Genomic DNA, 27,458 nt, shown 5'->3' with positions numbered 1-27,458 from the left:
GTTAAGAATGGCACCTACTTTGAGACCTACCACTGCACCGAGCGTAAGATGCGGGAATGTGAGTCGAGTGCTCAGCATGGCCTGGTAGAGAAAGGCCTCTGCACAGGAGTTATTCTTAGGCTTCTCTAACTCCAAGTGCCCTGTATCCACCCTCCTGGGTCCCAAGACTGCTCCAGTTTCACAGGCAGCCCCACCCAATGTTGACCGCACTGATAGGAGGCAAATAAAACCCTCTATGGAATTCACTGGCCCGGAGGGTGAATGAGCCCAGGGAGTTCCGCATCTGGCTGGCTGGAAAGGTAGAGTGGGAGGTGGCCAGGGATGTGGATCCAGCCCGAATAATTCCCCGAACAAGGGAAGGGGACACAGCCTAGGGATGCCTACCGGGTACCGTCAGCAGCTTCAGGGAGCGGGGCTGCCTGTGCAAAGGCCGAAATGTCTGGAGGAAAGAAAAACCAAATACAAAGCATGAGATCGCTTTCCCCTCCCCAAAGAGACATGGTGCTTGAAACCCAGCACCCCCAGAGAGGTTGATTTTCCCCTGAGTGGGCTGCCACGTGCTCCCCAGGCACTTCCACAAGGACCAGCCTGTGATCTTCCATAAATTTCGCAAGGACGCAGCCTCCACAGCACCTGCTTCTGCATACACAGCTCTGTCTCAGAAAGGGGCTCCGGGCAGGTAAGGAGGGTGAGACTTCTCATTACCACCACTCACCTGTGGCCGGCCAAACTGCCCCACACAAACAAGTGGAAAAAGCAAACTGGGCTCTCATTTACTGGACAGGCTGGCTAAAGCTGCTGTTTGGAAGCAGGGACTGCTTGCGACAACCCTTGAAAGTAATGAGATTCTCTCACTTTGGCCAGCAAGGCGGGTGGCAGGATGTGCAGGTGGCTCATTAGCGACACCTGGTGCCTGGTACAGGTGCTGGGGATTTCCAGCACAAAGGCCCCGACCCCTCGGCTTCCGGTATGGGTCACTGGTGGACCAGCTCTCAGGGGAGAGGAAGAAACGCCACATATCAGGGGCCCAAGAGTGGGCAGCTGGGGCTGACCCCTGAGCCTGGGGTGTTCCCAGTTTTAGTGCTAAAAGTCCCACGTCCAGGGAGACCAGAACCGAAGGCTACTCCAGCATGGAACCAAAGTGCTGCAGGGAGATTGGTGGCCCCAGGGCTGCCATGGGCCGCTCACTTCCCGCTCTTTTCTGCAAAAAGAGACAGGAAGTGGCAGTGGCTGAAGCTCTCAAAGGCCTGTCTCCTGCCTGTGTGGACAAAGACTCTCCCCATTCAGCCAAAAGACCTCCCTCGACCTTCTTCTAGGGCTTTCTTCTGCCTTTGAAGGTCATCTGAACCACAGGCTGTCAACATCTCCGGGACCTCACAGACTTGGAGGATCTGATAGAGGCGGTGGGCCTTCTTATCAGGGAAATGCACACATGTGCCCAACATCCTGTGCACAATTTCTGGGGGATCAGAACCTTAGAAGCCTCTACTGGTAAGGCCTCCCCTGGACACAGTGTGCCTGCAGACTACCAGCAGGGGCCTGGCATTTCCACCCATCCAACACTGCTCAAATGTTCCACAGAAGGTAAACACACGCCTAAGGCATGAGGGAAGTAGTAAGAGTTGGGGTGTGGTTTGTCCCCAACCCCCAAGTGGGAAGGCAAAATGCTTCTGAAGCCTGATGCTTTTCCTTAAAAGAGTGTATCACGCATTCTGCTCCAAAATGTGTCCACGTTTACTTTAATAAAAATGTATTTCCTTGCCCTTCCTGTGACATATCTTCAGGGGAAAATGGACCCTTCTGGGAAAAGAGCCATGTCTTCCCAATGTTTTGGGGTAATCCCCTGTGTGCATCCGAGAGCTAGTAACCAGGGAAACCACAACAAAAAACGGGTGTGAAACTGCAGAGGCTGCTCAGCTGTTCAGAGGAAGCCTCCATAAGGCGGGTTCTCAGGGCCCTGACTTGCTGCCCTGCACACACCTGAGCAACGCCATGCAGACAGGCCTCTAAGGACTCACAGATGCTCCAAGTCAGCCCCCTAATGGAGCTGGCTTAGGGAACAGAAAAGCCTGGAGTAACCAAGATACTGTGACTTCAAGACAGTCCTGTTCAAGACCCAAGAAAAAAACAGCTACAGTCTTTGTTTTAAACACCATTACGCTCATCACCTTCAGTTACAGTAAAAAGCACTGATCTCAAACACTTTAGGGGCAGGAATGAAAAGGTTGGTACACAGTAAGTGCAGAAAACAATTTTTACAGAAGGGACTCAATGTATTGACTTACTGAATTGAAAGTGTTTTCCTTTAAACTTTCTGCAATAAGGAGGCATTTCCAGCAGTGGCCAGCAGATGGCACTGTGTGGTAAGGCACAGAAAGGTGAAGCCCACTAAGTGAAGCCCGCAGACCTTCCCACGTGGGTTTCCACTTCTCTAAGACATTGTGCATAAGCTATCCTCTGGTTATTGCGTAAGGGAGGATATGGTGACAGATGCTCATAAAGCGTTAGCAAAAAGTCCTCTCCCCATTCTATAAACCCAGGTTCCAGTCCTGCTTCTACCATCTCCCGGCAGTGTGACCTCGAAAAGGTCGCCTGCAGTCTCTGTGCCAAGAGGCTGGACAGGATGGATTCCAGGGTCCCTCCCAGCAAGAACTTCTCACGTTAAGAGGCCCACCTCCAGGGCACTTGCCCTGACCCCTTCCCATCCCCCATGGGCAGTCAGTCAGCTCTCAGAACAGGTGGAGGGAGACTCAAGTACCTCCAAAGGCACTCCCAGGGAGAGGGCGCCCAGGTGGGGTGGACAGAAGGGGTCATAGCAAAGGGCAGTTAATGGAACCATGCAAAGGACTCACCTGGAAAGATAAACTGCTGTCTATGATGAATGAAGTAGGCAGCTTTAAACAGAAGAGGAGGTGAGTCACACACACAGAACGGCCAACGCAGGAGGGAGGAGCGGAATTGCAGGTACCGGCTTGGGAGACAGGGACTGGTTATTGGGCTGGGACAGCCCTACCCTAGATGGACCTGGCAAGGACAGGCCAAACCATGCAGGAAGTAGGAAAAGAGCTGGGAGAAAATGGGCCCTGGCAGGAGCCCGCAGGACTAAAGGGGTTTGCACTGGAGGATTGGGCATTCCAAGACCCCATCTCTGGTCACCAGCGCTCTGCAAAATGCATGTGAGCCCAGAAGGGCAAAATACAATGGGAGAGAAACAGTGATTCTGAAAAGTTTAACAGTGTTATGTACGGAAGAATGGCCTCCTCCCCTTGAGCCCCACCTGTACCTCCAGAGTGTCTCAACCTTACCACTCCCTACCCACAGTTTTTTCTCTCTCTCTTACAGGGTACTGAAAAGGATACACTGGGGTTCTGGAAGCTGACAGCATGTTCCAACCTCAATTCTGCCACATAACTAGGCTCTGGGACCTTAGGGAGTTGGCTAACCTCTCCAGCTGTCTCACTGTCAAATGGGGGTATAAATACAGTCATGTGCCACACAGAACATGTTGCTTTGGTCAACAAGGGACCACATACACAATGGTGGCCCTGATCATAATGCAGTGGAAAAATTCCTCTTGCCTAGTGATGTGGTAGCTGTGGTAACAGGGCAGCGCCATGCATTCCTCACGTGTTTGTGGTGACACTGGCAGGAAAAAATCCACGGAACTACAAGCTGTATAAAAGGATGGCATGCACGATTATGCACGGTAGCATCTTACTTGATAATGAGAATAAACAACTTCATTACTGGTTTATGTATTTACTATATTGTACTTTTAATCATTTTAAAATTTTTTTAATTAATTAATTTATTTTTTGAGACGGAGTCTTGCTCTGTTGCCCAGGCTGGAATGCAATGGCACAATCTCGGCTCACTGCAACCTCCGTTTCCCGGGTTCAAGTGATTCTCCTGCCTCAGCCTCCCGAATAGCTGGGATTACAGGCGCCCACCACCACGCCTGGCTAATTTTTGTATTTTTAGTGGAGAGGGGGTTTCACTATGTTGGCCAGGCTGGTCTTGAACTCCTAATCTCAGGTGATCCGCCCACCTCGGCCTCCCAAAGTGCTGGGATTACAGGCGTGAGCCACCACGCCCAGACTTTTAATCTTGATTTTAGATTATACTTGTTCTACTTACAAAAAAAAAAAAAAAAAAAGTTATCTGTAATTTAGCCTCAGGCAGTTGCCTCAGGAGGTATCCAGAAGGTGGCACTGTTATCACAGGAGATGCTAGCTCCATGTATGTCACTACCCCAAAGACCTTCCGGTGGGAGAAGATGTGGAGGTGGAAGAGTGATATTGATGATCCTGACGCTGCACAGGCCTAGGCCAGTGTGTGTATCTTAGTTAACAAAAGAGTTTAAAAAAAATTAAGAATTTTAAAAATAGAAAAAAGCTTATAAAAATCCAAAGAAAAATGTTTTTGTACAGACAGCTATACAATATGTGTTTTGGGCTAAGTGTTATAACAAAAGACTCCAAATTGAAAAAAAAAATTAAAGATTATAATGTAAAAAAGTTGTAAGCTAAGGTTAATTTATTATTGAGGAGAATATGTTAAAATAAATTTAGTGTAGCCTAAGCGTATAGTGTTTATAAAGTCTATAGTAGTGTACAGGAATTCCTCACTGACTCATCTAGAGCAGCTTCTAGTCCCCTACAAATAAATAACATTTTATTTACTGATTTATTTATTTAGAGACAGTGTCTTGCTCTGTCACCTGGGCTGGAGTACACTGGTGCAATCTCAGCTCACTGCAACCTCCACCTCCTGGGTTCAAGCAATTCTCGTGCCTCAGCCTCCTGAGTAGCTGGGACTACAGGTGTGCGCCACCACACTTAGCTAATTTTGTATTTTTAGTAGAGATGGGGTTTTGCCTTGTTGGCCAGGCTGGTCTTGAACTCCTGGCCTCAAGTGATCCGCCTACCTCGGCCTCCCAAAATGCTGGAATTACAGGCATGAGCCACTGTGCCCAGCCGTATTTTCAATATTTTGTGCTGTATATTTACTGTAGCTTTTCTGTGTTCAGATGTTTCAATACACAAATATTTAGCATTCTGCTGCAATTGCCTACAATCTTCAGTACAGTCACATGTTGCATAGGTTTGCAGCCTAGAAGCAATCGGCTACATCACACAGCCGAGACGTGTGGAGGACTATACCATCTGGGTTTATGTAAGTACACTTTATGATGCTCACATTACAATGAAATTGCCAAATGCATCTCTCAGAACGTTTCCCTGTTGTGAAGCAGCACGTGACTGTAATCTTTTCCCAGGTTTACCACTGAAGTTTAAGTGCAATGCCCCTGCACAGCACAGAGGAGGGGGACGACAGGAGGCTTGCCTTCCCCAGCTGAACTACAGGGCCAGTGGGGCAGGCAGTGGGGGTTAGGGGGAGGGTTGACCCATTGGTGCTGCCATGACGAAAGAGATAGGATCTTGAGAGAGTAAGGCCTCTGTGCAGGGGACAATGAAGGCCCAGTCTGGAGACATTCAGGGAAAGCAGCAAGGGTCCAGCTGATTGTGCAAACAGAACTTTTTCTGTGGCTGCCGTGTTTCAAACACACCCTTTCCATTTACAAAAACCCAAACTGGGAGGTTTAGCAAAAGGCACAGTTTCAGAGCATAATAAAGACAGAGCAGAATGGGAGAGGAGGTTAATCAAATGGGCCATCACTCAATGCAGGGAGGGGAGGGGCGTGCTCAGGACGGCACGTGCATGTCAGGAGATACCCAGCCACGTGCGTACTGAGGTGAAGGCAAAGAGAAATTCCTACAAGATCTCCGTCTCCACTGTCCCCAAAAGAAGTCCCAGGAGAAGCTCCCTGGCCTCCTGCTGGCTGGGTACAGCTCCAGCTGGGGCTCCCCTGGCACAGGGAGAGCTATGGCTGTCCTCATGGACCTGGAGCTCCAGAGGCCAGAGACAGGGGCCTGACCTGGACTCTATGGGCTGGTGACAGCCGGTAGCTGGGTCTGGAGCAAACAGGAGCGTCACAGCCACCTTCCTTCCTCTGGGACTGCAAACTGTAATAAACTGAAGGCTGAGACTGCCTCTGAGGAGCTGCCAGAGAGGCTGAGGCAGCAGCTCAGTTCCAAAATGGGCAGGTGGCCTTCACTCTGCTGCTTGGAGAGGCAGACACCCCAGGGCCAGCAGCTTAGGGCAGGAGAGGCTGGAATCCTGACCTCTCCTGACAGACACCAGGCAGTGAGCTGGGGTGGAGCCTGACTCAGGCCTACTCTGCTGTGATCTCCCGTGGGACTCAGTGTCTTCAGCCACACAATGGGAACAACCTAATTCCAACTTTACATGGTCACCTATCTTATGGAAAGGGAACGAGAGGTCTCCTTGAAGGAGCTTACCCGGATCACTAGTGGGAAGCAGCAGGACCCCACCCAGATTCCCTGTCTGAGGCCTTCTAGCTCCCTGCATTGCTGGCCATGCCTCCTGGGAGCTCAGAAGCCAGTCCCGAGAAAGTGAGCACTGCCCAGGAGAGGCCACCCCACGAAGAGGAGGGCGGCATGGGGATTATGTTGTGTCAGACGGACTTGGGTTTGATCTCCATTCTGCCACTTACAGGCTGTACAACTCATGGCAAGCCCCTCCCTCTCTCTGAACCTTAGTATTCCCATCTGTATAACAACAGCATCAACATCAGAGCTATTGTGCTTGGGGCACCTGGCAAGTGCTCCATGAACATCAGCTGTTAGCTGTGACCATGTCTGATCTTGAATCTGCAGACCTTGGGTCTGCTGAGAAGGGGATCTGTCCGCACCCCTGAGAACCCAGAAAAGCCTGGAGATGTGGTACCTGGGAAGTTGAACCTGCTGTCCCGCTGGCCAGGTGAGGGATTGGGGGGCGTGGTGGCGCTGGATGGGTTGGATGATGTTGGGAAGGGCGCCGGCGAGGAGGGTGTGGAGGAGGTGGTGGAGGAAGGGTTGCTGCTGGAGTCCAGGTGATTCATGGCTGGAGGGTGCTCCTGCAGGACCAGAGATATTGGGAGTGGCAGGGCTGTCCTGGCCCCACCTGCCTCCCACCGGCCACACTCTCCCTTCCCCATCTGGAAAGGAAGCACTCAGCCCAGGGAATCCTGAGGGTCTGACATTTTACGCATCTAACATTTGAGGAAGGGCAGCACACAGAGGCCCTCGCCTCAATGCCCATTCCCCATGGGGCTCCTGCTCAGCTTTCTGATTTCAGCTCAAGCACACTCTTCCCAGAAGCCTTTCCTGCACCCTGGCTGGGACCACGCTCCTCCTCTCCATCCTGGCACGGCTCCCAGCAGTTTTTCATCAGGGCACCGTGTCTACTGCAGACGTCCCAGACACTTTCCTGACGGAAGACTCTCCCACTACCTCGTGTGTTGCATGAGGCCAGGGTGATCATTACATACTCAGTGCCTGGCTCTGAGCTGGGCACACATTAGGATTTTATAATGAATTAAGTTCAGGCTCTGATAAATGTTCTATCATGTCTGCTGAGCACCAGGCACTCTGCCAGACATAGGGAGACCAATGATAAACGAGAGGTACACAGACCTTTTCTTCGGAAATCTGGCTGAATCAAAGGCACTGGGAAGTCTTAGAGTCAAACTACAAAACCCTGAAAGAGGTGATGGCTTGGGCTGGTGCGGTCTGCCATTTTGGAGGGGTAAGAATTCTGGAGCTGGAAAGAACTTTCCAGAAGATGAGCACAGGAGTTAGTTTGTCAGGACAGGCTGGTTCACTCATGTTGTCCCAACTTAAATGTTAATGTCATCCCTTCCACACTCAAAGCAAGCATGCTCCCCCTGCTGACGGATCACATGAACCAGTGCTTGCCATGGGAAACACATGTTTGGTGGCCAGAGAGACACCTTTAGGTGACCCTTGGACACAACACAGAGGACGCTGCACCAGGGAGGAGGGGTGCTGTTTCCTGTCTTGTTCTGTCTGAGAGAAGGCCTCGGCCTGAGCTGCTATGTCTTTATTGCTTCTCCAACACTGACTCATCGCCCATTCAACAGAGTGAGGGCTTCAAGCTCCAAGCCTTAAGCAAGTGTGATAACCAGATGAAGCTTGTAACTTTTTGGTTTTAACTGTGCTTGCTTTAATGATTACCTTCCATCTGTAGGGATCATGGTTTTTCCAATTATGATAGTGATGATTACATAAAAATGAAGTGTTGTAAGTATTAGCCCAGGTGGTATCCGGTTAAGACAAACCATAAAGATGGTTTGCAGCTTTGATGAAGTTTGGGCGGCACTGATTGTCAACTCAATTATCAACTCAATCCACACTACATGCCACCACAGTCCCACTGTAGAGCTCAGGGGAGCAGGGCCCAAGGAAGCCAAAGGCTTTGCCCACGGTCATGGAAGATGGGCCTGGCATGATCCCAACTCCAGGATGCCTTCTGGCCATGGCTCCCCAGCCACAGCACAGAGGAGACCCCTGAGAACAGCGTGAGCATCTCACAGCTCTGAGCAAGAGCCTGTGGCAGCAAGGACCAGAGAGCCCCGGGGAAGGGAGGGCTGCTGCACTAGAAATGGGAAAAGGGGGGAGAAGGGAGAAAGTAAGGGGCAGGAAGCCCTGGGAAGGGAGGGCTGCTGCACTAGAAATGGGAAAAGGTGGGTGAAGGGAGAAATTAGGGGGCAGGGAGACAGGCCTAAGCTCCAGCTTCTCCCTGTGGCCAAAAAGAAAGAGCACTGGGGTTTGGAGGCAGACAGACTGGAATTCTCGGCCAGCTTCCACCACCACTTAGCTGGGTGACTCTAGGCAACTTCCTCCACCTCTCTGAGCTTCCACTTCCTCAACCACAAAATGAAAACATCAACACCTATGGCAGAGGGTTACTGCGCTGACCAGTAGCATCACAAAGGTGGGAGCAAGACAGCATCACCGGGCCCTCAGTGTGGCACATAGCAGGTGACTAATACATGCTTGTTCCACATTCTTTTGCAGACCTGCCAGCTAGGAACACTCAGAAGTTTGGGCCCCAGCAAGGCCAGAAGACCAACAGAGAGAGGGCTCCAGGGGATTCTACGTTAGGCAGGACCCTGGATCGGAAAAGTGCTTCCTGAATGCAAACATCAATTCCCCTGGGGGTGGGAGAGGAATTCCTCGGTTAAAGAAGTTGAGGCCAAGTTGGGTTAAATGCTAAGTTCAACAGGTTTATTTGCTGTAGGCCATGAAGGCTCCGGCGTACACAGTGACCTCTGGAATCTACTGGCCAGGGATAGTTGACATCACGTGGCACCAAGTTAGAAGTGGGAGCTGGATCCACTGAGCCCTCCCTCTTCTCACTCACGCTCCAAGGCTCAGGACCCTCCATCAGTCCCTCTGTAACCCTGGACAAATGACCCAACCTTTAAGAGCCACTGTGCAACAGGGGGGTAACAGCTGCCGGATCACAGGGTTGTTCAATCATTCAACAATCAACATGCTGGTTTCCTGACTGCCTATTGTGTGCTTGGTGCCAATGAGAGCAAGACAGCATCACCGGGCCCTCAGGGAGCATCTGTGCTGAAGGGGAATGGGGCGGGCAGGGGTGGCGGGGCAGGTGGTGGGAGAAGAGGTCGAAGACGAACAGGATAAACACACCTCTCAGCACCATGTGTGGCCCCTAGTGAGAACTCAGTAACAGCTCCTGTTATCATAGCGACCTTCAGCGGGACCCTGGAGGGCCAATGCTCTCAGAGACGAGAGGCCTTTGGCACCACCACTGTGTGGGCTTAGAGGCCGAGGAGGTGCACGCAGGAGGGGCTCATGGGGGAGGTGGAACAGAGAGAGAGTGCTGTGAGGAGGGCTGAGGGGTGGTGTCCAGGTGGGTGGAGACGCAGGAGTAAACGTGATGGGCAGGGGGTCGTGCAGGACGCATAGGGATGGGGGGTATGCTAGGCGTAGCTGGAGAGGAGAGGCAGGGGCAACGATGACATTGTTGGCAATGGGGGCAGGGGGCACTGCATTCCTGCTGAGGAACTGATCCTGTCTGTGACGGGCTGGGAAAATAATTACTAGTTGATGGTATGGTACCGCTCCCTACAAGTTCATGAACATTCTCTCTTTACCCTTCAAATACCCTGTGAATGAAGCATTAGTAACTTCAATTTACAAAGCAGAAAGTGAGGCTCAGAGAGGTCAAGTGGCTCATTCAAGGTCATGGAAGCAAGAGAGGAGTTGGGACTCAAAGCCAGGGCTGGGCAGCTGTTGTGGTCTGAATGACTGTGAACTCCCACAGCTCACATGCTGAAACCCTAGCCCTCAAGGAGGTAGTATTGGGAGCTGGAGCCTCTGGGAGGTAATTGGGTCATCAGGGCAGAGCCCTCAGGAATGGGACTAGTGCCCTTATGAAAGGGCTCGAGGGATCTTGCTGGGCCCCTCCACCATGGGAGGACGTGGCATGAGTGACGTCTGTGAGAAGGTGGGCCTTCCCAAGACATCGAGTCTGCTGGTACCTTGATCCTCCCAGCCTCCAGAACCATGAGAAACAAATTTCTATTGTTTTTAAGCTACCCAGTCTATGATATTTTGTTATGGTAGCCTGAACAGACTGAGACAGGACCCTATCATCTTTCCCCTCTTCCTCCCCATTCCGGGTGAGAAGCCACCACCAGAGGGAAACGAGAGGCAGGAGAGAGGACAGGTGCAGGCCCATGGCACAGTCAGGTCTGGGACAGCTGGCCTTCTTGTTTGACAGTAAGAGGTGGTCCTGGCTCTCCCAGAGCAGCCCCTGAAGCTGTACCTTTAGGGTCCCCAGCACAAACTGGCCACGTTGCCTGTCTTTCTCTTCCAGCCTGAGCCACATGGCCAGTCACAGCCATGGGGCAACTGGGCACATGCTCCTCATCGGAGGGGCACACGCTAAGCCCCTGCTCTGGGGCTGCAGGTAAAACACACTTAAAAATACACAGCCAAAATCACAGCAGCCAGCAGCCTGCAGCCAGCCAGGATGGGAGCTGCTGTCAGAAGCCATCAGCACTGGCACCTCCCAGATGCCAGGCACGCCTGAGCAAAGGGGCCAATGACAGGTATGCCAACCCTCCTGGGGGACACAGGTTTTGCAGACTCTGCCTAGCTGCAGAGGACACCCGTCTGCCTCAGCAGAGAAGCCTGACCTGGCTATGGATGAAAATGCACTCTTTGTATTACTTTTGGGTATTCCTGTGAGGGCAGCAGAGCCTTGCTCGGTGGCGGTCATGGCAATTGCTTTAATGAACAACTGAAGGTGTATCTGCCGCACTGTGACTAAGGGCCCAGGTTTTGCGGCTGGGTGGCTGCTGAGGCTACCACTCTGGGTTTGTATCTTGCTCTCAGGGGATGCTGTGCTGTTTTCTCACCTGTGACATCGATCAGTCTGTACCCTTCAGAACTACTGTGGGGCTCAAATGAAACAGCAATGGAAGTTGTTCCCGGTACATGCTAAACACACAGGAAGTGTTAGCTCAAAGGAGAAGGGACTGGGAATCACGGCTGTACCACCACAACTTAAATGTAAAGCCTCCTAGTGGCTCAAGATATGATTCCCAAGGCCACCCTCCGGCCACAAATCTGAGACTGTGGTGTCACATCCCACTTCCCCACTGAGCCTCTGAGGCAGGGGTGCTTTATAGGAAGGACATCCAGTGGCAGAAGGGGGTCCTGCCCAGCATTACCCAGCGTACCTTCTTTGTCAGTGCTTTGGGAAGGGTTCCAAAATGGGGTTCGGTTGCTCTGTCCACCGGGTTGTTGATGTCCGAGGGGACAGATTCTGTCCTCCGAAGCCGAGTTACTGTTTGAAAAGAGGGAAAACCCATCACCAGGGAACAGGTCAAGCTAAAGAAAGATTCACTGAGATCCAGAAGGCAGAGGAGAGGAAGGCAGAAAACTCACATGGCAGGAAGGATATTCTACAGGCAGGGGCTTCTTTGGTACATTTGTTGTGACACTTCAACCTGGTAAAGAAGGGGAGGTTAGCGTGCGGAGCGCCACGTGTGGGGCTCGGGCACACATGGGTAGCTCTGTGTAGCATTCACTCAGGACTGTCTCCGTTTCCACAAACTTCTCAACAAATGTTAGCTCGAAAGTAGAGAGCACCATGATATTAATAGTAATAGCAGCTGCTACACTGAGCTGCTATGCTGAGCATTTACCACGTTCTGCTGTCATCTACCCATCCTCACAGCAAAGTAGGTCTCGTGATGCCCACTTCAACTTGCCCCAGGTTGCCCACCTATTTTTCTTTTGTGTAAAGAAAAGGAGACCCTCTACCCATACTGAAAAAGCTCAAGACAAATCTGAACTTATAAAAAAAAAAAAAAAAAAAAAAAAAAGACGAATTAGACAGGCAGTGTTTGCTTTACCAAAGAATCCCAGGGACTCAAAGGGCAGCACCTCCGGCTACATTTGTGCAATGGAACGTGCGGTCTGAGGGTCAGCCCCAGGCCAGGATTGGAAAGAACTGGGTTCTCACTGTGGTCCTGCCTTCTGCACTGAGTCCTAGATTTCTCTCTAATGGGCTGAGGGTGTCCTATCAACTTCATACTGCATCGCAGGACAGCCTGGGCTCAGAGGTCATCCTGTGCTCTCCACATGATGGGAACTAGAGGTCCCTAATGTAAAGCCAAGTGGCCAGGAGCCACAGGAGACCCAGACTAGAGAGAGAAGTCAGCAACTCCCTAGAGGTCAGGAGAGTCGCCGGGAAAGTGATGGGTCCAGCTGACATGCACAAGACCCACCATCTACAGTGTGACTGGAGCCCAGATGCAATCACACACACTAGCTCAGGTTCTCAGAGCCATCCCCGTGGTTGACGCATACATTAAAAATCAGGCCCAGAAAGGTCAAGTGCCTTGCCCCAGGTCATACAGCAATGCAGGGGCAGAGTGGGCTGGACACCGAACCTCTAAGGCCACCCTGCATTAGGTGAGGGCAGCAGGACAGCAGAGGACACACTCTGCCCAGCCCACACTGTTCCCTATCCTTGCCCTTCCTTCCCACCAGAAACCACAGGGCATGAGAAAATAAAGTTGGACTCGTACAGAATGTATACCCTGCGCTCACTCTCCCGGTCCGCAAGCCAACTCCTTGTTTTTACCATCACCTGTCTGCCTCTCGAGGGCTACAAAATGTAAGGCTAAACTTCAGAACTCCTTACAGGTCCCAGAACAGTCCTCATATTCCTCCGGGCCTTAGTACAAGACGCTCCCATGGCCTGGAATTCTCTTTCCCCCTTGGTCTATCTTGTAAACTTCTATTCATCCTTCAAAGCCCACCTCAAGTATTCCCTTCTTTGCGGAGTAACTTGCTTAATCTCCCTGAAGAGGCCTGATCACTCCCTGGTGTGCTGAATAGGACTATGAATAGCAAGTACAGGGAAGTGTGTTGGAACTCTGATGTACTCAACAGAAAGTGTCTGCTCCTCCCACCCCCGCTCCTCTTCCCATCACCTGCAATGCTTGCACTTCACTCCAAATATCATGCTCTTCTGGCACACGTGGCAGACCTGCGACAGCCAGGACTTGGTGGAGAACCTGCAGGGGGCAGACACAGGCACATGCTCGCACTGGCTGGGAGGCCAAGGCCCAGACACAGATGGGTTCCCACGGAGCTCCAGGGCAACTGGGAGTCTTGGCTCCATCCCAGAGCCCCATGGGCCCTCTCCCAGAGAGAACAGGAATACCCAGGGGACACTGCTTCTCCCCTCGCATTTTGATCTCCCAGATGCAAAGTCATCACTGTCAATATGCTGAAGTTGGTGTGGTCATCTGGCAGTACCAATTTGGCAGCAGCAATCAAGAGTACAAGTGTGTATAGCCTTCGACCCAACAGTTCTTAGGAATTCTTAGGAATTTATCCAACACAGGGCCACAAGTGTTGAAAGATACATGGACAAGTTATGCCCGCAGCATGTTAGCAGCATAAAGACGGAAAATAACCTACATGTCCATTGATAGGGGCTATGACTAAAGTATGGTCTTTCCATACAATGGAACACTATGCAGCAAGAAACTAAAACAAGGACGCTCTTTCTGTGCAAATGGAATGATCTCCAAGTCACATTGTCAAGTTAAAAAAGTAAGGTACAATAGGATACGATCCCATTCACATCAAGTTCAAGTATAGGAAAAAAACTCAGCTATGATGATAGAAGTGAATAGTAACCACTGAATGGTAGCACTGTCAACTAGTGAGAACTAAAGGTAACTTTCTGGGTGCTGGAATGTTCTTCATCTTCATCTGGATGGTATACACAGGTGTGTATGAATACATACGTACACATACACACACACAGTTGTGCATTTTGCTCTATATAAATTGTATCTCCATTTTTGGAAAAAAGTATAAGATTGTGTATAACATATGCAGTATTTGAGTAAAAAATAAAGGGGAAAACATATATACATATTTGTTTATATAAAATATCTCTAGAAGACAACACACAGCTAAGACCTCTTTACAGAGGGGATTGAGGAGTTGGGGACAGGAACAAGAGGGCAATTTTCTGTTGACGTTTCAATGTATCAGTGTATTTTCAATCCAAAATGTAGAACATTAAAGAAAACACGAAAGATAGATTTGAAGGAAGGATGGGGGCTGAGTGGGTGGTGTCCTCCAGAAAAAAAGCGCAAGGCTGGTCCACAGGGTGGGGAGGCCTAAGAGCGGAAATAACTCATATTTTTGGAAACACAGATTTTTTTTTTAACGTATTGTATATCACAGTAACAACAGAATGAATGCCAACAGTATTTGGGAGGCAGTTTGTAATGCATCCACTAACACTAGCTCATTTGATTCTTATGTCCATGCCAGGGAGTGAGGCAGGTCCAGGATTCTTAGTGTGCAGCCAAGGAAACCAGCTCAGAGAGGTCAGGTGATGTTCCCAAGGTGCCACAGTTGGGACGCTGTGTAACAGGGTCTGGATCCCAGCCCTCTGAACTTAGAGTTACAGAGCTTCTCTGTTAAGAAATTCCACTGGTCCAGCAGAGGCCAAAAAAGGCCTCCAGCACAAGGGAAAGAGAAGAGGCTCTGGGGACAAACAGCTGGGTTTGAATTCTGCCTTCTGCCTACTACTGGCTGTAAGATGCCCCAGACGCTTCTGCAAATAGGGTTAATGCTAAGCCTCACAAGATTTGGGAGGGATCACAGATACACTGTGTAGCAGAGATCCACAAATGTTACTCTCTCCACCCAACAAACATGGGAGCTTCTGGTGGCACGGGACACCCAACTGCATGGAGTGCCTTTTAAGGAGTTGCAATCTGGCCTCCCCGAGATGCAACCAGGTCTGTGGAGGCTCACACATGCACATGTGCTCTGTCTCCCTCACTGGGTTTTAATTACTTCTCATGTCAACACTGCAGGTGAGGGGAGGAAGAACCTTAGGCGTGCAGCCTGGGAATCTGGATTTTCAACAAGCTCTACAGCAGACTCTGATGTGTGGCCAGTTTCAGGACTCACGTGACATCTCACTGGATGCAGGGGAAGCTCCTGCGACTCCTTCCCATGACCCTGACCCTGTTTCTCCCGGGACCTGTGTCCTGGGAAAGAAGGAAAGTGTTTTCCCTAAGCAGAGTGAGGAAGAGACCCGAGGAGGTGCCGATGACGGAGCTGCAAGTCCATGTGGCCACCCTGGCAAGGCAAGGCTTCCAGGTAAGTGCAGGGCCATGTCCCACAGATGAAATGGACAGACCCGTCAGAGGCAAAGAGCTCGCTGAGGAACAGTGACCAGAACTCCCGGCCCCATGTGGGTTCCAGCCCGGCTCTGTGCCCTGATCCCCCTCCAGGCCCGCTGTGCCTACCTGTGTGTAACCGACAGCCCGATATCCCTCCGTACCATCTGCGGGGATCCATGCGAGACATCTGCGGGGAAAGAGGCCGGATGGGCAGGCTGAGGAACTCTGCAGGCGACAGCTCGTGCCCGTGACTTCCTAGTTCAGAGACCACAGGCTAGAGGGGGGCGCAATGGTTTATTACATAAGCATCTCCCTGATCTCTATCCATCAACACAGGAGCAGGCCAGGCTAGCCCAGTGGCATGGCATGGTTCCCCTCGCCTCGCTTGGTCCTCTAGCTTGCTCCTGGCCTCTGAGGATGGGATGCTCAGTCAGCTGCCCCTGTGATGTTTCCAGCTGAGGAGCAAGGCAGGCTGGAGAGGCAGAAGGCAAAGCCAGAGTGAGGACAGAAGCTTCCATACAGCCCAACCTCTTGCAACCTCTCGCCAACACACCACAGGCCCCCAGTGTGCAGGGGCTCAATTCTGGTTACTTCTTGGTACATGGCTGAAGCTGTCTACCCGAGGTGGAGAGCCGAGGCTAGTCAGCCCATCCAGTGCCTTTCCAGGCAGAAGCCCCTGGAGGATATTCCTCTGGGAGCGGCCACTGCCAGATCTGGGCAGACAGAGCGAGGACAAGGTGAAGCTTTACCACATTCTCACGTGGGCCAGCCCCACCCAGGTAGGAGCCTGAGCCTCTGGGGACTTCTTGGGCACCCTCCTCTGCTGACAGAAAGGCCATACGCTTTGAGGTGCCCCTCCTGCTGGCCTTCCTGGAGGGCGCTCCCTCCCCCAGCCTGGGATTTCCTGTAAGAACAGGCATCCCTAGTGCAGTAGACAAACTGCTGGAAGCACTCTCTCCACCCACCAGCAGCCCACACATTCAACTCACGCCCCCATACTCAGCGCCATTGCCTCCCAGAGCCAGCCCATGGGTGGGCTTCGGGGATCCGGGAACCCTGTGGACTGGTTCAGTAGAATGCTGTAGGCTTTCCTCTGGAAAGAAGATCTAAGACTTTCATCCAATCATCAAGGTGACCTGTGACCCAGAAAGGTCAGGAACACAGTGCTCTAGTGTGGCCATCTCATGTCCTCTGAGTCAGAAGGTCCCCCGAGGGTGGCCACTGCCCTCCTCAATCCCAAGTGCTGGGATAGCACAAAGCTGGACTCATGAAGTGCTGGTTCACTTAAATAACCTCCACGAGAAGGGCGTGCTGGAGGTACTGAGTCCTCCCACATCAAGGAGAGCTGGATTAGAACAATCTACCTCACCTGCAGCTCTCCCTGGCACATCTGCCATGAGGCTGACTTGTCCCAACTTCCTCCTGGGGCTCACCCCACCCATCAGCAGCCAAGGCCACCAAAACACCTGGGGATGGCTGGGCGCCATGGCTCACACCTGTAATCCCAGCACTCTGGGAGGCCGAGGCAGGAAGATCACCTGAGGTCAGGAGTTAGAGACCAGTCTGGCCAACATGGTGAAACCCCGTCTCTATTAAAAATACAAAAATCAGCCAGGTGGGGCGACGGGCACCTTTAATCCCAGCTACTCGGGAGGCTGAGGCAGGAGAATTGCTTGAACCCAGGAGGCAGAGGCTGCAGTGAGCTGAGATTGCACTACTGCACTTCAGCCTGGGTGACGGAGCGAGATTCCGTCTCAAAAGAAAACAAAAACAAAACAAAACAAAAAAACACATGGGGCTAAAGGCGCCAGCTGCCAGCCTAGGAGAAACAGACTATGTTGGAGCTTCAACCAGTTAGCCCCAAAGACACCTACGATCTGCCCCATCTTCTGTGGGCATGGGCAGTGAGGTGGTATGTGTGCCAGGCACCGCCTTCGTCTGATCTGCATGGAGACACTGGCCCTGAAGGCCGAACAATCTCACTGCTCCAGTCCCCATGTTACCATAGCAATTGGAGGATGGCAGGGCTGGGGCTGTCCTAGAGATGCGGGTATTGAATGGTTCCTCCAAGGTTCTGTGAAGGGCCCTGGGAGTTTCTGCCGGGGCACTAAGGGAGGGAAGTGTAGCTCCTTTCTATGCTCCCCCTGTGCCTCCCTGGGGTTCCTGCAGCCAGCTCCACTTCAGCATAGTTCCTGCATGCTGCACCCCTCCTCATTCCCAAGACCCCGCCCACAGCTACGTGACTCTCCTTAGCCAGCTCGGGATAGTACAAAAATAAACTCCTATTTTGCTCAGGCAAAAACCAGACATCTCTGCATTTCCAGACAATTAAAAGCAGACTCCAGAGGCACAGCTGTCTCCCTCCACTCTGACTCATGAGCGAGGCCCCACAGCAGAGCCACGTGCAGGAACGTGCTCCCAACCTGGAGGTAGGGGTGGGAAAGGGGGTCAAGGGTTGCCTATGTGTCCTCCCATCCCAAAGGGGCACACCTCCCATCTTTTCGGGCCTCATTCAGAGTTGTGCTGCATTTCTGCCTCCAGGAATGTCCCTCTCCTGAAGAGTGGGGTCCTGGGACATCAGGTGGGGTTCTGGGGATGGCTGAAGTCCAGCGAAACCAGGCAGATGGCACCGCCTTCCCGGGGGCACTGCTTTATCGTGGCAGCCCAGCAGGCCAGAGTCCCTGCTGGAGAGTCTCGGTGGGGAAGGGCAAGGTGGAGACAGGGCTCTTCATGGGGCTGCCCATGGGCCGAGATGCGCTCAAGGTCTCTGCTTCTCAGAGAACAGCCGCCAGCTGGGCTGAAGCCAGCCAGTCACTTTAAGGCCACCTGTCTTAGGGCTATTTCCTGAGGCGGTCACCAGCACCTCTGCTTCTGGACTATGGAGAGGCTGAATGGGCTAAGAGGGGGGTCAAAGAGGTCCACCCCCGATGGCGACAGCAACGCACACACGACTCCCAGGTGGTAGAGGGGATGGAAATGAATCGCTCTTACCAAACCTGGAGGAGACAAAAAGCAGAGAGGGGGATTACGTCACCATGCTGGCTCGGCACGTTCCTAGAACATTACCCTTGGGCGGGAGCAGGCAAGGGGCTGGGATGCAGGACTGTGAGGCCTGGCTTGAGGCCAGGCTGGCTGAGTGACTGTGGGAACCCCTGCAATCTCTGTGGGGACATTTCCTCAGTGGAAAGGACTAGAAGGGCATTTCCCGGGCCTCCCCAGGGGACACTGAAACTCAGTGCTGTGCACTTTAATACATTAGCTTACATAAGCCTCACCAGCAACCAAGCATGGTAATCAGAGTTCAGCCCATTTCACAGCCAAGAAAACTGAGCCTCAGGGGGCTGGCTGAGTAGGTCACATGGCTCATAGTGGGAGAGCCTGGCCCAGAGCCAGGCAAGAAAAAGGGTAAATCAGCTGGAGAGACCAGGCCTGGTGGCTCATGCCTTTGAGAGGCCAACGCAAGTGGATCACCTAGGTCAGGAATTCAAGACCAGCCTGGCCAATGTGATGAAACCTTGTGTCTATTAAAAATACAAAAATTAGCCAGGTGTGGTGACACACGCCTGTAATCCCAGCTACTCGGGAGGCTGAGGCATGAGAATCGCTTGAACCCGGGAGGCGGAGGTTGCAGTGAGCCAAGATTGCACCACGGCACCCCAGCCTGGGCAGCAGAGTGAGACTCCTTCTCAGAAAAAGAAAAAAGAACTATCAGTTGGAGAGGGTGTGGCTGGACAGGAGGGCAGAGATAACAGCCATGCAGAGCAGAGGTAGCCCCTGAAAGGAGAGTCAGGCAGGGACACACCCTGAGCCTCCCCAGGGGGCTGTCACTGCCCCCAAGAACACATGGAGCTAGAGGAAGCAGAGCACTCAGCGGTCACCAGAACAGTGAGGTGGCCTGAGCGTCACGTCAGTGCTGGTTCTGGTAACTCTGTAGGGACTGGACTCAGAATCCCAGGGTCTGAGGCTCAGTCACTGGCTGGAGTTTGAGGCTAGTTGTGTCATCTGCCTGAGGCTGTGTCCCTGCCACCTTCCAGCATGGGAAGGAGACCAGAGCTTTCCTAATGCTCTTCTTGGGAGAAAACGAAACAGAGGGACTGGGTTGAGCCCACAGTGAGGCGTCCTCTGACCCATGTTCATGTGGCCATCATCACCGCATTCTACAGCTCCTTCTGGGTGGGACCCAGGCCCCAGCAGGACAGCCCAAGAGGGAACAGCAGGGTCAGCGACACCTGGATCTCTCCTCCTTGGGTGGCACACTCAAACCCATCGGAGCTGTCCAGGCTCCATCCCATAAAGGACCCGAACAGCATGTACTGGGAGAGGGGATCAGGCCCATTCCAAAGACTACTCCAAGGCCCAAGATACACCAGAGCCCAAGGAACCCCCTAGAAAAGGGCTGCCCTTATCGCTTCTTGACCTTTTGGCTAAGATCAAGTGTAGAAAAGTGGTGCCCAGGCTGAGGAGAGAAACCAGGTGCCCCAGTCCTCAGGGGTACAAGAAGGTAAGAGGCACCCAAGGAGAACACTCCCTTTCTTTCTGTGCTGCCCACAAGGGTATATTGACAAGGGCAATCCTTGTAATAAAAAAGACAATAATCTAATGCCCATCAAGAAGGGGACAAGATAAAAACTACACAATGAAATAATATGAACAAGTCAAACAAATGGGGTTTAAATAATTATAGACATACACAAAACTGCTAGCCTGGTTGGCTCCTGAAAGGGGAACCACGTGACTGAATAAAAATGGTGGGGTAGAGTTTTCACCGCGTACCCTGAGGAGCCACAGAGCCGCTGCACTTTGGATCGTGTGACTGTCTCACTTGTTCAAAATACATAGATAGAAAAAAATTTTAAGTCAAAAACTAAACAAAAGAGTAAAATATTCCAAGATTTACTGACATGATGTTCTCAGAGATACCAAGGGAAGTTGAAAAAACAAGTCATGGGACAGAGTAGATGGTATGGTATCTGATAGTCACTAGTGGTTTCCACCAAATATTCCAGTTCTCTCCTCTTGGGCGTGTGTGGGCAAAGAGCACAGTTTCATTCTCCTGTTCAGGTTGGGCCAGGAATGGTGAGTGGAACTTCCAAGAAGGAGTACTTAATTGCCAGGGTATGACATCTGGAACTCGCTTTTCCCTCTGCCACCGTGGCCAGTAATGCTCAGACAGTCTGGGCCCGGAAGGAGGCTGACCCATGATGGACAAGATGGACAAGGCGGCATGAGCAAGAAACAAATCTTTGTTCCTTTAAGACCTGGCAATTTGGGGATATCTGTTATTTCCGTGTAACCCGGCCTACCCTGACCCATATGTGGCATCACGTCATGTGCACGCACGTGTACATACAGAACCAAATCTAGAAGGATTCAGGCCACACTGCTGAAGCAGTCTGAGGAAAGGACTGAAAGATGGGGGTACCTTTTACTTTTGACTTTACATGCTTCTATAGGGGTTGATTTTATTGGTCCTTCCATGTATCTTTATAATTAGAAAACCACAGAGGGCACTTTTGGTAGCTGCCCAGAAGGAGCACTCACCTCATCGAGGAGACCTCGTCAATGCGGTTCCCCAGCTGAGACTCATGGGACTTACTCCGGGTGAGCGTGGGGAAGCTGGGCAGCAGCTGGAAGACCTTGCGGCTGGGTGGGGGGGGCGTCCGCGGTGGCTTCAGCTTGGTGTGCCGTCGCAGCTGGGGTGGGGGGGGGGGGGTGATGAAGCTGTGCAGGGCACGCGGGGTCAGCCGGCCGCTGGCATGCAGGGGAATACAGGTATCCGAGAGGCCCTCGCTGAAGCTGGGGGTGGGGGAGTCTGAGGCAGGCAGAGCTGACACGGAGATGGAGCGTGGGCCCTGGGTGCTGTTGCCTGCTCTGCCCAGCTGGGAGCTCCCCAGGGGCCAGGGCAGGCTGGCTGGTGAGAGGGTGTCCGTGGAAGGCCCCGAGCCACTTTCCCGCCGTGCATCCAACGAACTCCAACTGGAGTCCTCCTTATGTTCCCCTCCTGTGGACCAAGACGTGAAGTCACAGATGGTCGGGGCTGGAAGGCATTCATAAGGAGATGGCGAGGAGCCAGAGATGTTCAACACCTGGTGTGAGGCTGCACTGTTTCTTAAGGGAAGGCTTCAACTACCAACCTTTACCTGGTTTATAAAGGCTTCTCACTCATGCGCACACATTATCTAGCCAACCACGAGGCCCTCGGTGCAGATACTATCACAGGATGAGCATCCCTAATCTGAAAATCCAAAATCCAAAATGCTCCAAAACTTGGGAATTTCTGAGCATCGACATGACGCTCACAGGAAATGCTCATGGGAGCACCCCGGATTTGGGGATGGGGAATGCTGAACAGGTAGGCATAGTGCAAATGCTCCAAAATCTAAAAAAACCCCAGAATCTAAAATGCTTCTCGTCCTAAGCATTTCGAATAGGGGATACTCAACCTGTATCTCTGTTTCATAGAGGAGGAAGCACAGCTCAGAGAGGAACTGGCTCGTGCAGGGCTCTTAAGGGCAGGTCTTGGGGAAGCAATCCAGGAAATCCACCCCAAAAGTGGGTGACCCCAGAAACTGAAGGGGTGACCAATCTTTAAGAGTTAGGAAAGGGAAGCTGGGTATGTGAAGGAAAGAAAAACTCCACTTTAAGAAAATTCAAACATTGGGACAAGGGGTTGTTCTGATCATCCAACAGCAAAGTGCCCCAGGGCTTGCGAAAAAAGATCCAGGAAGAAAGGGACCAATTGCTACTTTCTTCTTCGCCAGCCTTTGAGTGACTGTAGGCTGTCCCTACCATGACCCTCTCTGCCTGAGGCCCCTGAGGCTTGTGTGGCTCTGTGGGGCTTGAGCTCCAGCCATTCAAGCACATGCTGGATGCTGGGTGGAAAGGCCTAAAAAGACCCATCCTTGTGCTTGAAGAGTTGAATGGGCGTGACAGGCACATAACACAGTATGTATGCTCTGTGCCAGGACAGAGACACACAGGGGACCCTGCAGAGGAGCAGACCCTAAATCAGCTGTGGGGGTGGAGGGAGGGAGTGTACCAGGGAAGGTTTCCCAGAGGAGGTGGCACCTGGGCTGAGTCAACTATGGAAGAAGGTGGAGAAGGAGCACCAGGCAGAGGGAACAGCATATGGGAAGGTAAGGGCATATAGCACCTTCTGGTCACTACAAAGGGTTCTGTGTGCTGTCAGAGGTAAGGACAAGCCAGGGAGAGGCAGGGGATGAAGTTGGAGGGGTCAGCCCAGTGGGGCCAGATCAGGAAGGGCCTTGAATGCCTTGCCAAGAACTTTAAATCTCATAGTGAATTGTAATCCCATTGTTGGAGGTGGGGGCTGGTGGGAGGTGACTGGATCAGGGGTATGGTTTCTCATGACTGTTTTAGCACCATCCTCTTGGCTTGGTGCTGTTCTCGTGAGAGTGAGTTTAAAAATGTGTAGCACCTCCCTGCCCCCTCTCGCTCTTGCTCTTGCTCCTGCTCCTACCCTGTGGGACGCCCTCACTCCCCCTTGCCTTCCGCCATGCCTGGAAGCTTCCCGATGCCACTCCAGAACCAGAAGCCACTATGCTTCCTGGAGAGCCTGCAGAACCATGAGCCAAGTAAAGCTCTTTTTAAAATAAATTATCCAGTCCTGCAGATCACCAGGTCAGGAGTTCGAGACCAGTCTGGCCAACATGGCAAAACCCCATCTCTACTAAAAATACAAAAATTAACCAGGTGTGATGGTGCATACTGGCAGTCCTAGCTACTTGGGAGGCTGAGGTACAAGAATTGCTTGAACCCAGGAGGCAGAGATTACAGTTAACCGAGATCGTGCCACTGCACTCCAGGCCGTCTCATAAATAAATAAATAAATAAATAACCAACCCAGTCTCAGGTATTTCTTTACAGCCTGCGAGAAGGGACTGATGCACCTGTGTTGCACAAGCCCGCCCTGCCTCCCTCCTCCCTCCAGCAATGCCTGTTCTTCTCCCCAGTGTACAGTGGAGGTCACTGAGACTCAGGGAGGTCACAGACACTGCCCAAGGCCAGACATTTAAGAAAGTGGTGGGATGGGAATTGAAAAGTTCGGTCTCAGCACCATGCTCCCCGCCGCACCCCCCATGATGCTACTGATTCTGAATAACCTACAGCAGAACAGCTGTGGGAGGTAACAAGTTCCCCATCATCAGAGGTGGTCAAGCCACTTATCAAGAATCGGGGGAAGAATTAGCCTTCCCAATTCACAAGTTTCTTTGTACATCCCATCCCCTCTTCAAACACCCTTCCTCCCACCTGACTGCAGTGACTTTCTATTCAGGAACCGACCGGACAGGAGCTCAGTCCCTGTGCTCCCATACCACTTGCTCCTTATGAGCTGTAGCCATGACTAACACTGTAGCTCATAGACTGGCCTATTGGAGGCACCAACCAGGTTTCTTGTTGAGCAGATGAAAGAATGAATTTCATGAATCTATGAGCAAGCCCGCCACCAAAGGAAACATGCCCCAAATTTGCAAGTTGCCTATTTAATCACCACTGCTCTTGGGCCCACTTGAGGATGGCCAATGGGTCCTGATGTGTGCACTGACACCAGCTGATTGGCAGTGGCTGCTTGAGAATGACACTAGAGTCACCACAGAAGCATCTGTGGGTTAGTGATATCTGCCTCGGGTGAAGGACTAGGAGGATCAGCAGGAATGTTCACCTCCTATTCACCAGCACAGACAACCATCCTTCACTCACTATTTTTTTTTTGGGGGGGGGGGGCGGTGAGATAGGGTCTGGCTCTGTTACCAAGGCTGGAGTGCAGTAGTATGATCTTGGCTCACTGCAACCCTATCTCCCAGGCTCAAACCATGCTCCTACCTCAGCTTCCTGAGTAGCTGGGATTACAGGCACGCACAACCACTCTTTGCTAATTTTTGTATTTTTTGTAGAGATGGGGTTTTGCCATGTTGCCCAGGGTGGTCTTAAACTACTGAGCTCAAGCAATCAGCCTGCCTCAGCCACCCAAATGCTGAGATTACAGGCCTGGGCCACCATGCCCAGCTGCTCACTCACCTTTCTTTAGACCAGAGATTGCAAAGGAAATGACTTCAACACTTTCTATCACCTCATAGGCCTCACACTGAAAAGAACATCTAATACATGCCAGGCTCTGGTCTAAGGACTTACCTTAATTCATTTCCTCTTCACAACAACCCTGAGAGAGGTGTTGTTATCACTGCCATTTTACAGATGAGGAAACTGAGGCACAGTGAGGTAAAGTAACTCAGCAAGGTCCCAAAGGTTCTAAGTGGCCAAGCAGAGTGCTGGGCCCAGACAGGGCCCAGGTGGTCTGATTCCATAGCCCATCCGTACTGTGACTAGACTGCTCTCACCAAGCCCCAAGAGGGTGCAATGAAGATGCTGTGATGCATGATATGATGGGATCACTGGTATCCAGCGGATCCCAGCAGGTGCCTGTGAAGTGCAGCCAGCACTGGGCAGATGAAAGGCCTGTGTCCTGGACTGTGATGGGGCCAGAACTCTGCTGGGGATGCAGAGGAACCACAAGCTGAGACTAAATGAGAGAGAAGAAACCTAGAAAATGCTTCTTCTTCAGGGGCCTCCTCTAGGGCCTGCTGGAAAAAGCACCCTCTGAACAAGAAACCTGAGTTCAAAGCCCAGCTCTGCTCCATGCCAGGTGTGAGGCCCCAGGTGACTCATCCAACACCTCCAGTGGTCAGAGAGGTCTCGGCTACAAAATGAACTCACCACCACCTCTTACAACGGTGTGGCCACAATATGTGCGTCACACGCCTGGCACACAGTAGGTGCATAAATTAGTGGTCTCCCTCTCTTGGCATCTAGGACAAGCGGACAGCAGCCTTCATGACACAAATGGGTCACTACCACTTAAAAGCCGACTCTTTCAAAATTCTTTAAAATCCAGACATAAGGAGGAAGGAAAGAAGGGCTGACAAATTACCCCAAAGATCTCAGCTTGGGTGGCAAGCATAGGGACAAACCAATCGCCATGATAGCCCAAGGTTCAAATCCTGGCTCGGTCACCGACTGCTGTATGCCCTTACCCAAGCCCCTTCCCTCTCTGGGCTCAGTCTCCTCCTGTAATATGTGGGAACAAGAACACCAGCCACATCTCTGTTGTGTTTATTTTCAGCATCTGCCGGGAGACCTAGCAGGTCAAGATTTTCTGAATTGAGTGCAACTTTCTACACTGTGCCATGTTCAAAGGACTTGATACAATGAGGGCAGAGAAGAAATTAAGCCCGATCCTCTCTGGGAAGAAAAAAACCAGGCAGAAAACAAACTTCAGTGCCTTCCTTAAGCCTCAGGCAGACGGAGATAAGACAGGGGCCTCAGATAATTAAAAAGCAGGCCTGATTTCATTCATGAGGCATATTTTAATGCCTTATCTATGTGGTAGTGGGAGCATTAAGTCAGGCATTTGAAGCCGTTTCCAAGGCAAGATTTAGAAAGCCTGTGAATAATTCCCAAGGACCTCGTGGCAAGGCCAGGATTACACACTTTGCCTGGGACAGCCACATACAAACTCCCAGCTAAAGAGCCATAGAGTTTCCCTAATCACCCTTGGCTCAGGCCCACATCAGCGTGTGCCTTCTGAGCACAGAACCCAGCCAGAGATGGGGACAAGCGAAGGCGGGGAGAGCGCCGGGGGCTGGAATGTGGGAAGCTGGCAGAGGGTACACAGAGCCTTCCACAGAGAGGAAACCATGCCAGGCCAGCCCAGCAGACAGGCCTGGGATTTCTAAGCATGGCTGAAGCCCCCTCAGATTCGGCCAGGCCAGCCCCAGCAGGACCCAGAGCCCCGAGGACCCTGGGAGAGCTTCTCAGGAGGCTGTGAACATCCAACCCTGGCCTTTCCAGGCTGCCCCAGAAACCCTGGGCCATGCTTGCCCCGCTCCATCACCCACCATGGTGAAGGCCACAGCCCCCAGGGCACCTGGCCAAGCAAGGGAGAGGGTGGCAGGCCCCACGTACCCAGGCCTGTCACCTTCCGCAGGCAGGTGAGGGCATACTGCAGACGACCACACTCATCCCCGCTGGCCCCGCAGCGCCGCAGCGTCTCCTTCACCTTGGCCTCGTTCATCTCCAGCAGGGCATCCAGCGTGAGGTCGTGGGGGATCTCCTGAGGGGACAGAGGGACAGGCAGAGAGGCGGTGAGCAGTCGGCCGGGCTGGGAGCCCCTCAGCCTCAGGCTGGCCTCCTGCTGAGTGGCAGGGGCCAGCTGCTGGCTGGGCCGGCCTCTGACCAGAGCCACCACGTGCTTGGTGACACAGGCAGAGCTCCCTGGCCCCCACCCTCCAGGCTCCCAGAGACAGCAGCTAAAGCAGACTCGGTGGGGGATGAGGGGAAGAAGTAAAGACCAGAAAGGTTTGGACGAGGGCATGTTGCCCAGCTTGTTTCTTCTTACTCCTCTGCACAGAAAAAAACAAAACAGCGAATCATAACAACTTTTTAGGATGACGAGTACTTCAGACAAAGATGGCCCTTCACAATTTTGTTGTATCTGAATCAGACAAGAGGGATTTCAAATCAAACTGGCTTAAGGAAGGAAGGATTTTTTAAAAAAACCCTCGCCAAACCCTGCGGAGGCACTAACTGCCCCACTTGATTTCCGTCAAAACTTTTCACTGGGCCCACTGGACAGCTGGAGAAAGAGGCTCAGAGAGATTATGTCACCTGCACGAGGTCACTAGGCCACACGGTGAAGAAAGTGGCAGGCAGAATTTTAAGGTTGTCCTGTGACCTTCGTTCCCTGGTGTTGCTCCTGATCATTTTACATTACAGCAGTCTCTCTCTTATCTGCAGTTTCAGTTACCAG

The 27,458-nt window shown here is 52.0% G+C and overlaps 1 protein-coding gene across 7 annotated transcripts in view; it reads right to left on the bottom strand.

The window, feature by feature from the left end:
* The window catches only part of KSR1 (kinase suppressor of ras 1), a 171,812-nt gene that overhangs the window by 20,774 nt on the left and 123,580 nt on the right, over positions 1 to 27,458 (bottom strand). For 5 of the 7 annotated variants that reach the window (XM_023183845.2, XM_023183843.2, XM_023183847.2 and 2 more), the window contains 10 exons: positions 26,615 to 26,762; positions 21,173 to 21,632; positions 18,623 to 18,627; positions 15,758 to 15,818; positions 13,406 to 13,489; positions 11,850 to 11,911; positions 11,642 to 11,748; positions 6,811 to 6,979; positions 2,853 to 2,894; positions 385 to 439 (listed from right to left, as the gene is read on the bottom strand). In XM_023183845.2, the coding sequence (XP_023039613.2) occupies positions 385 to 439; positions 2,853 to 2,894; positions 6,811 to 6,979; positions 11,642 to 11,748; positions 11,850 to 11,911; positions 13,406 to 13,489; positions 15,758 to 15,818; positions 18,623 to 18,627; positions 21,173 to 21,632; positions 26,615 to 26,762 (1,193 nt within the window). Of the gene's footprint in view, positions 1 to 384; positions 440 to 2,281; positions 2,357 to 2,852; positions 2,895 to 6,810; positions 6,980 to 11,641; positions 11,749 to 11,849; positions 11,912 to 13,405; positions 13,490 to 15,757; positions 15,819 to 18,622; positions 18,628 to 21,172; positions 21,633 to 26,614; positions 26,763 to 27,458 lie in introns of all 7 variants that reach the window. The other 2 variants (XM_023183850.2, XM_023183844.2) reach the window with 2 other exon arrangements.

This window comes from Piliocolobus tephrosceles, chromosome 16, assembly GCF_002776525.5.
Source record: "Piliocolobus tephrosceles isolate RC106 chromosome 16, ASM277652v3, whole genome shotgun sequence".
In the NCBI taxonomy this organism is placed as follows: domain Eukaryota; kingdom Metazoa; phylum Chordata; class Mammalia; order Primates; family Cercopithecidae; genus Piliocolobus; species Piliocolobus tephrosceles.
The sequence above is the reverse complement of the archived record's forward strand: the minus strand, read 5'-3'. Positions and strand labels throughout refer to the sequence as shown.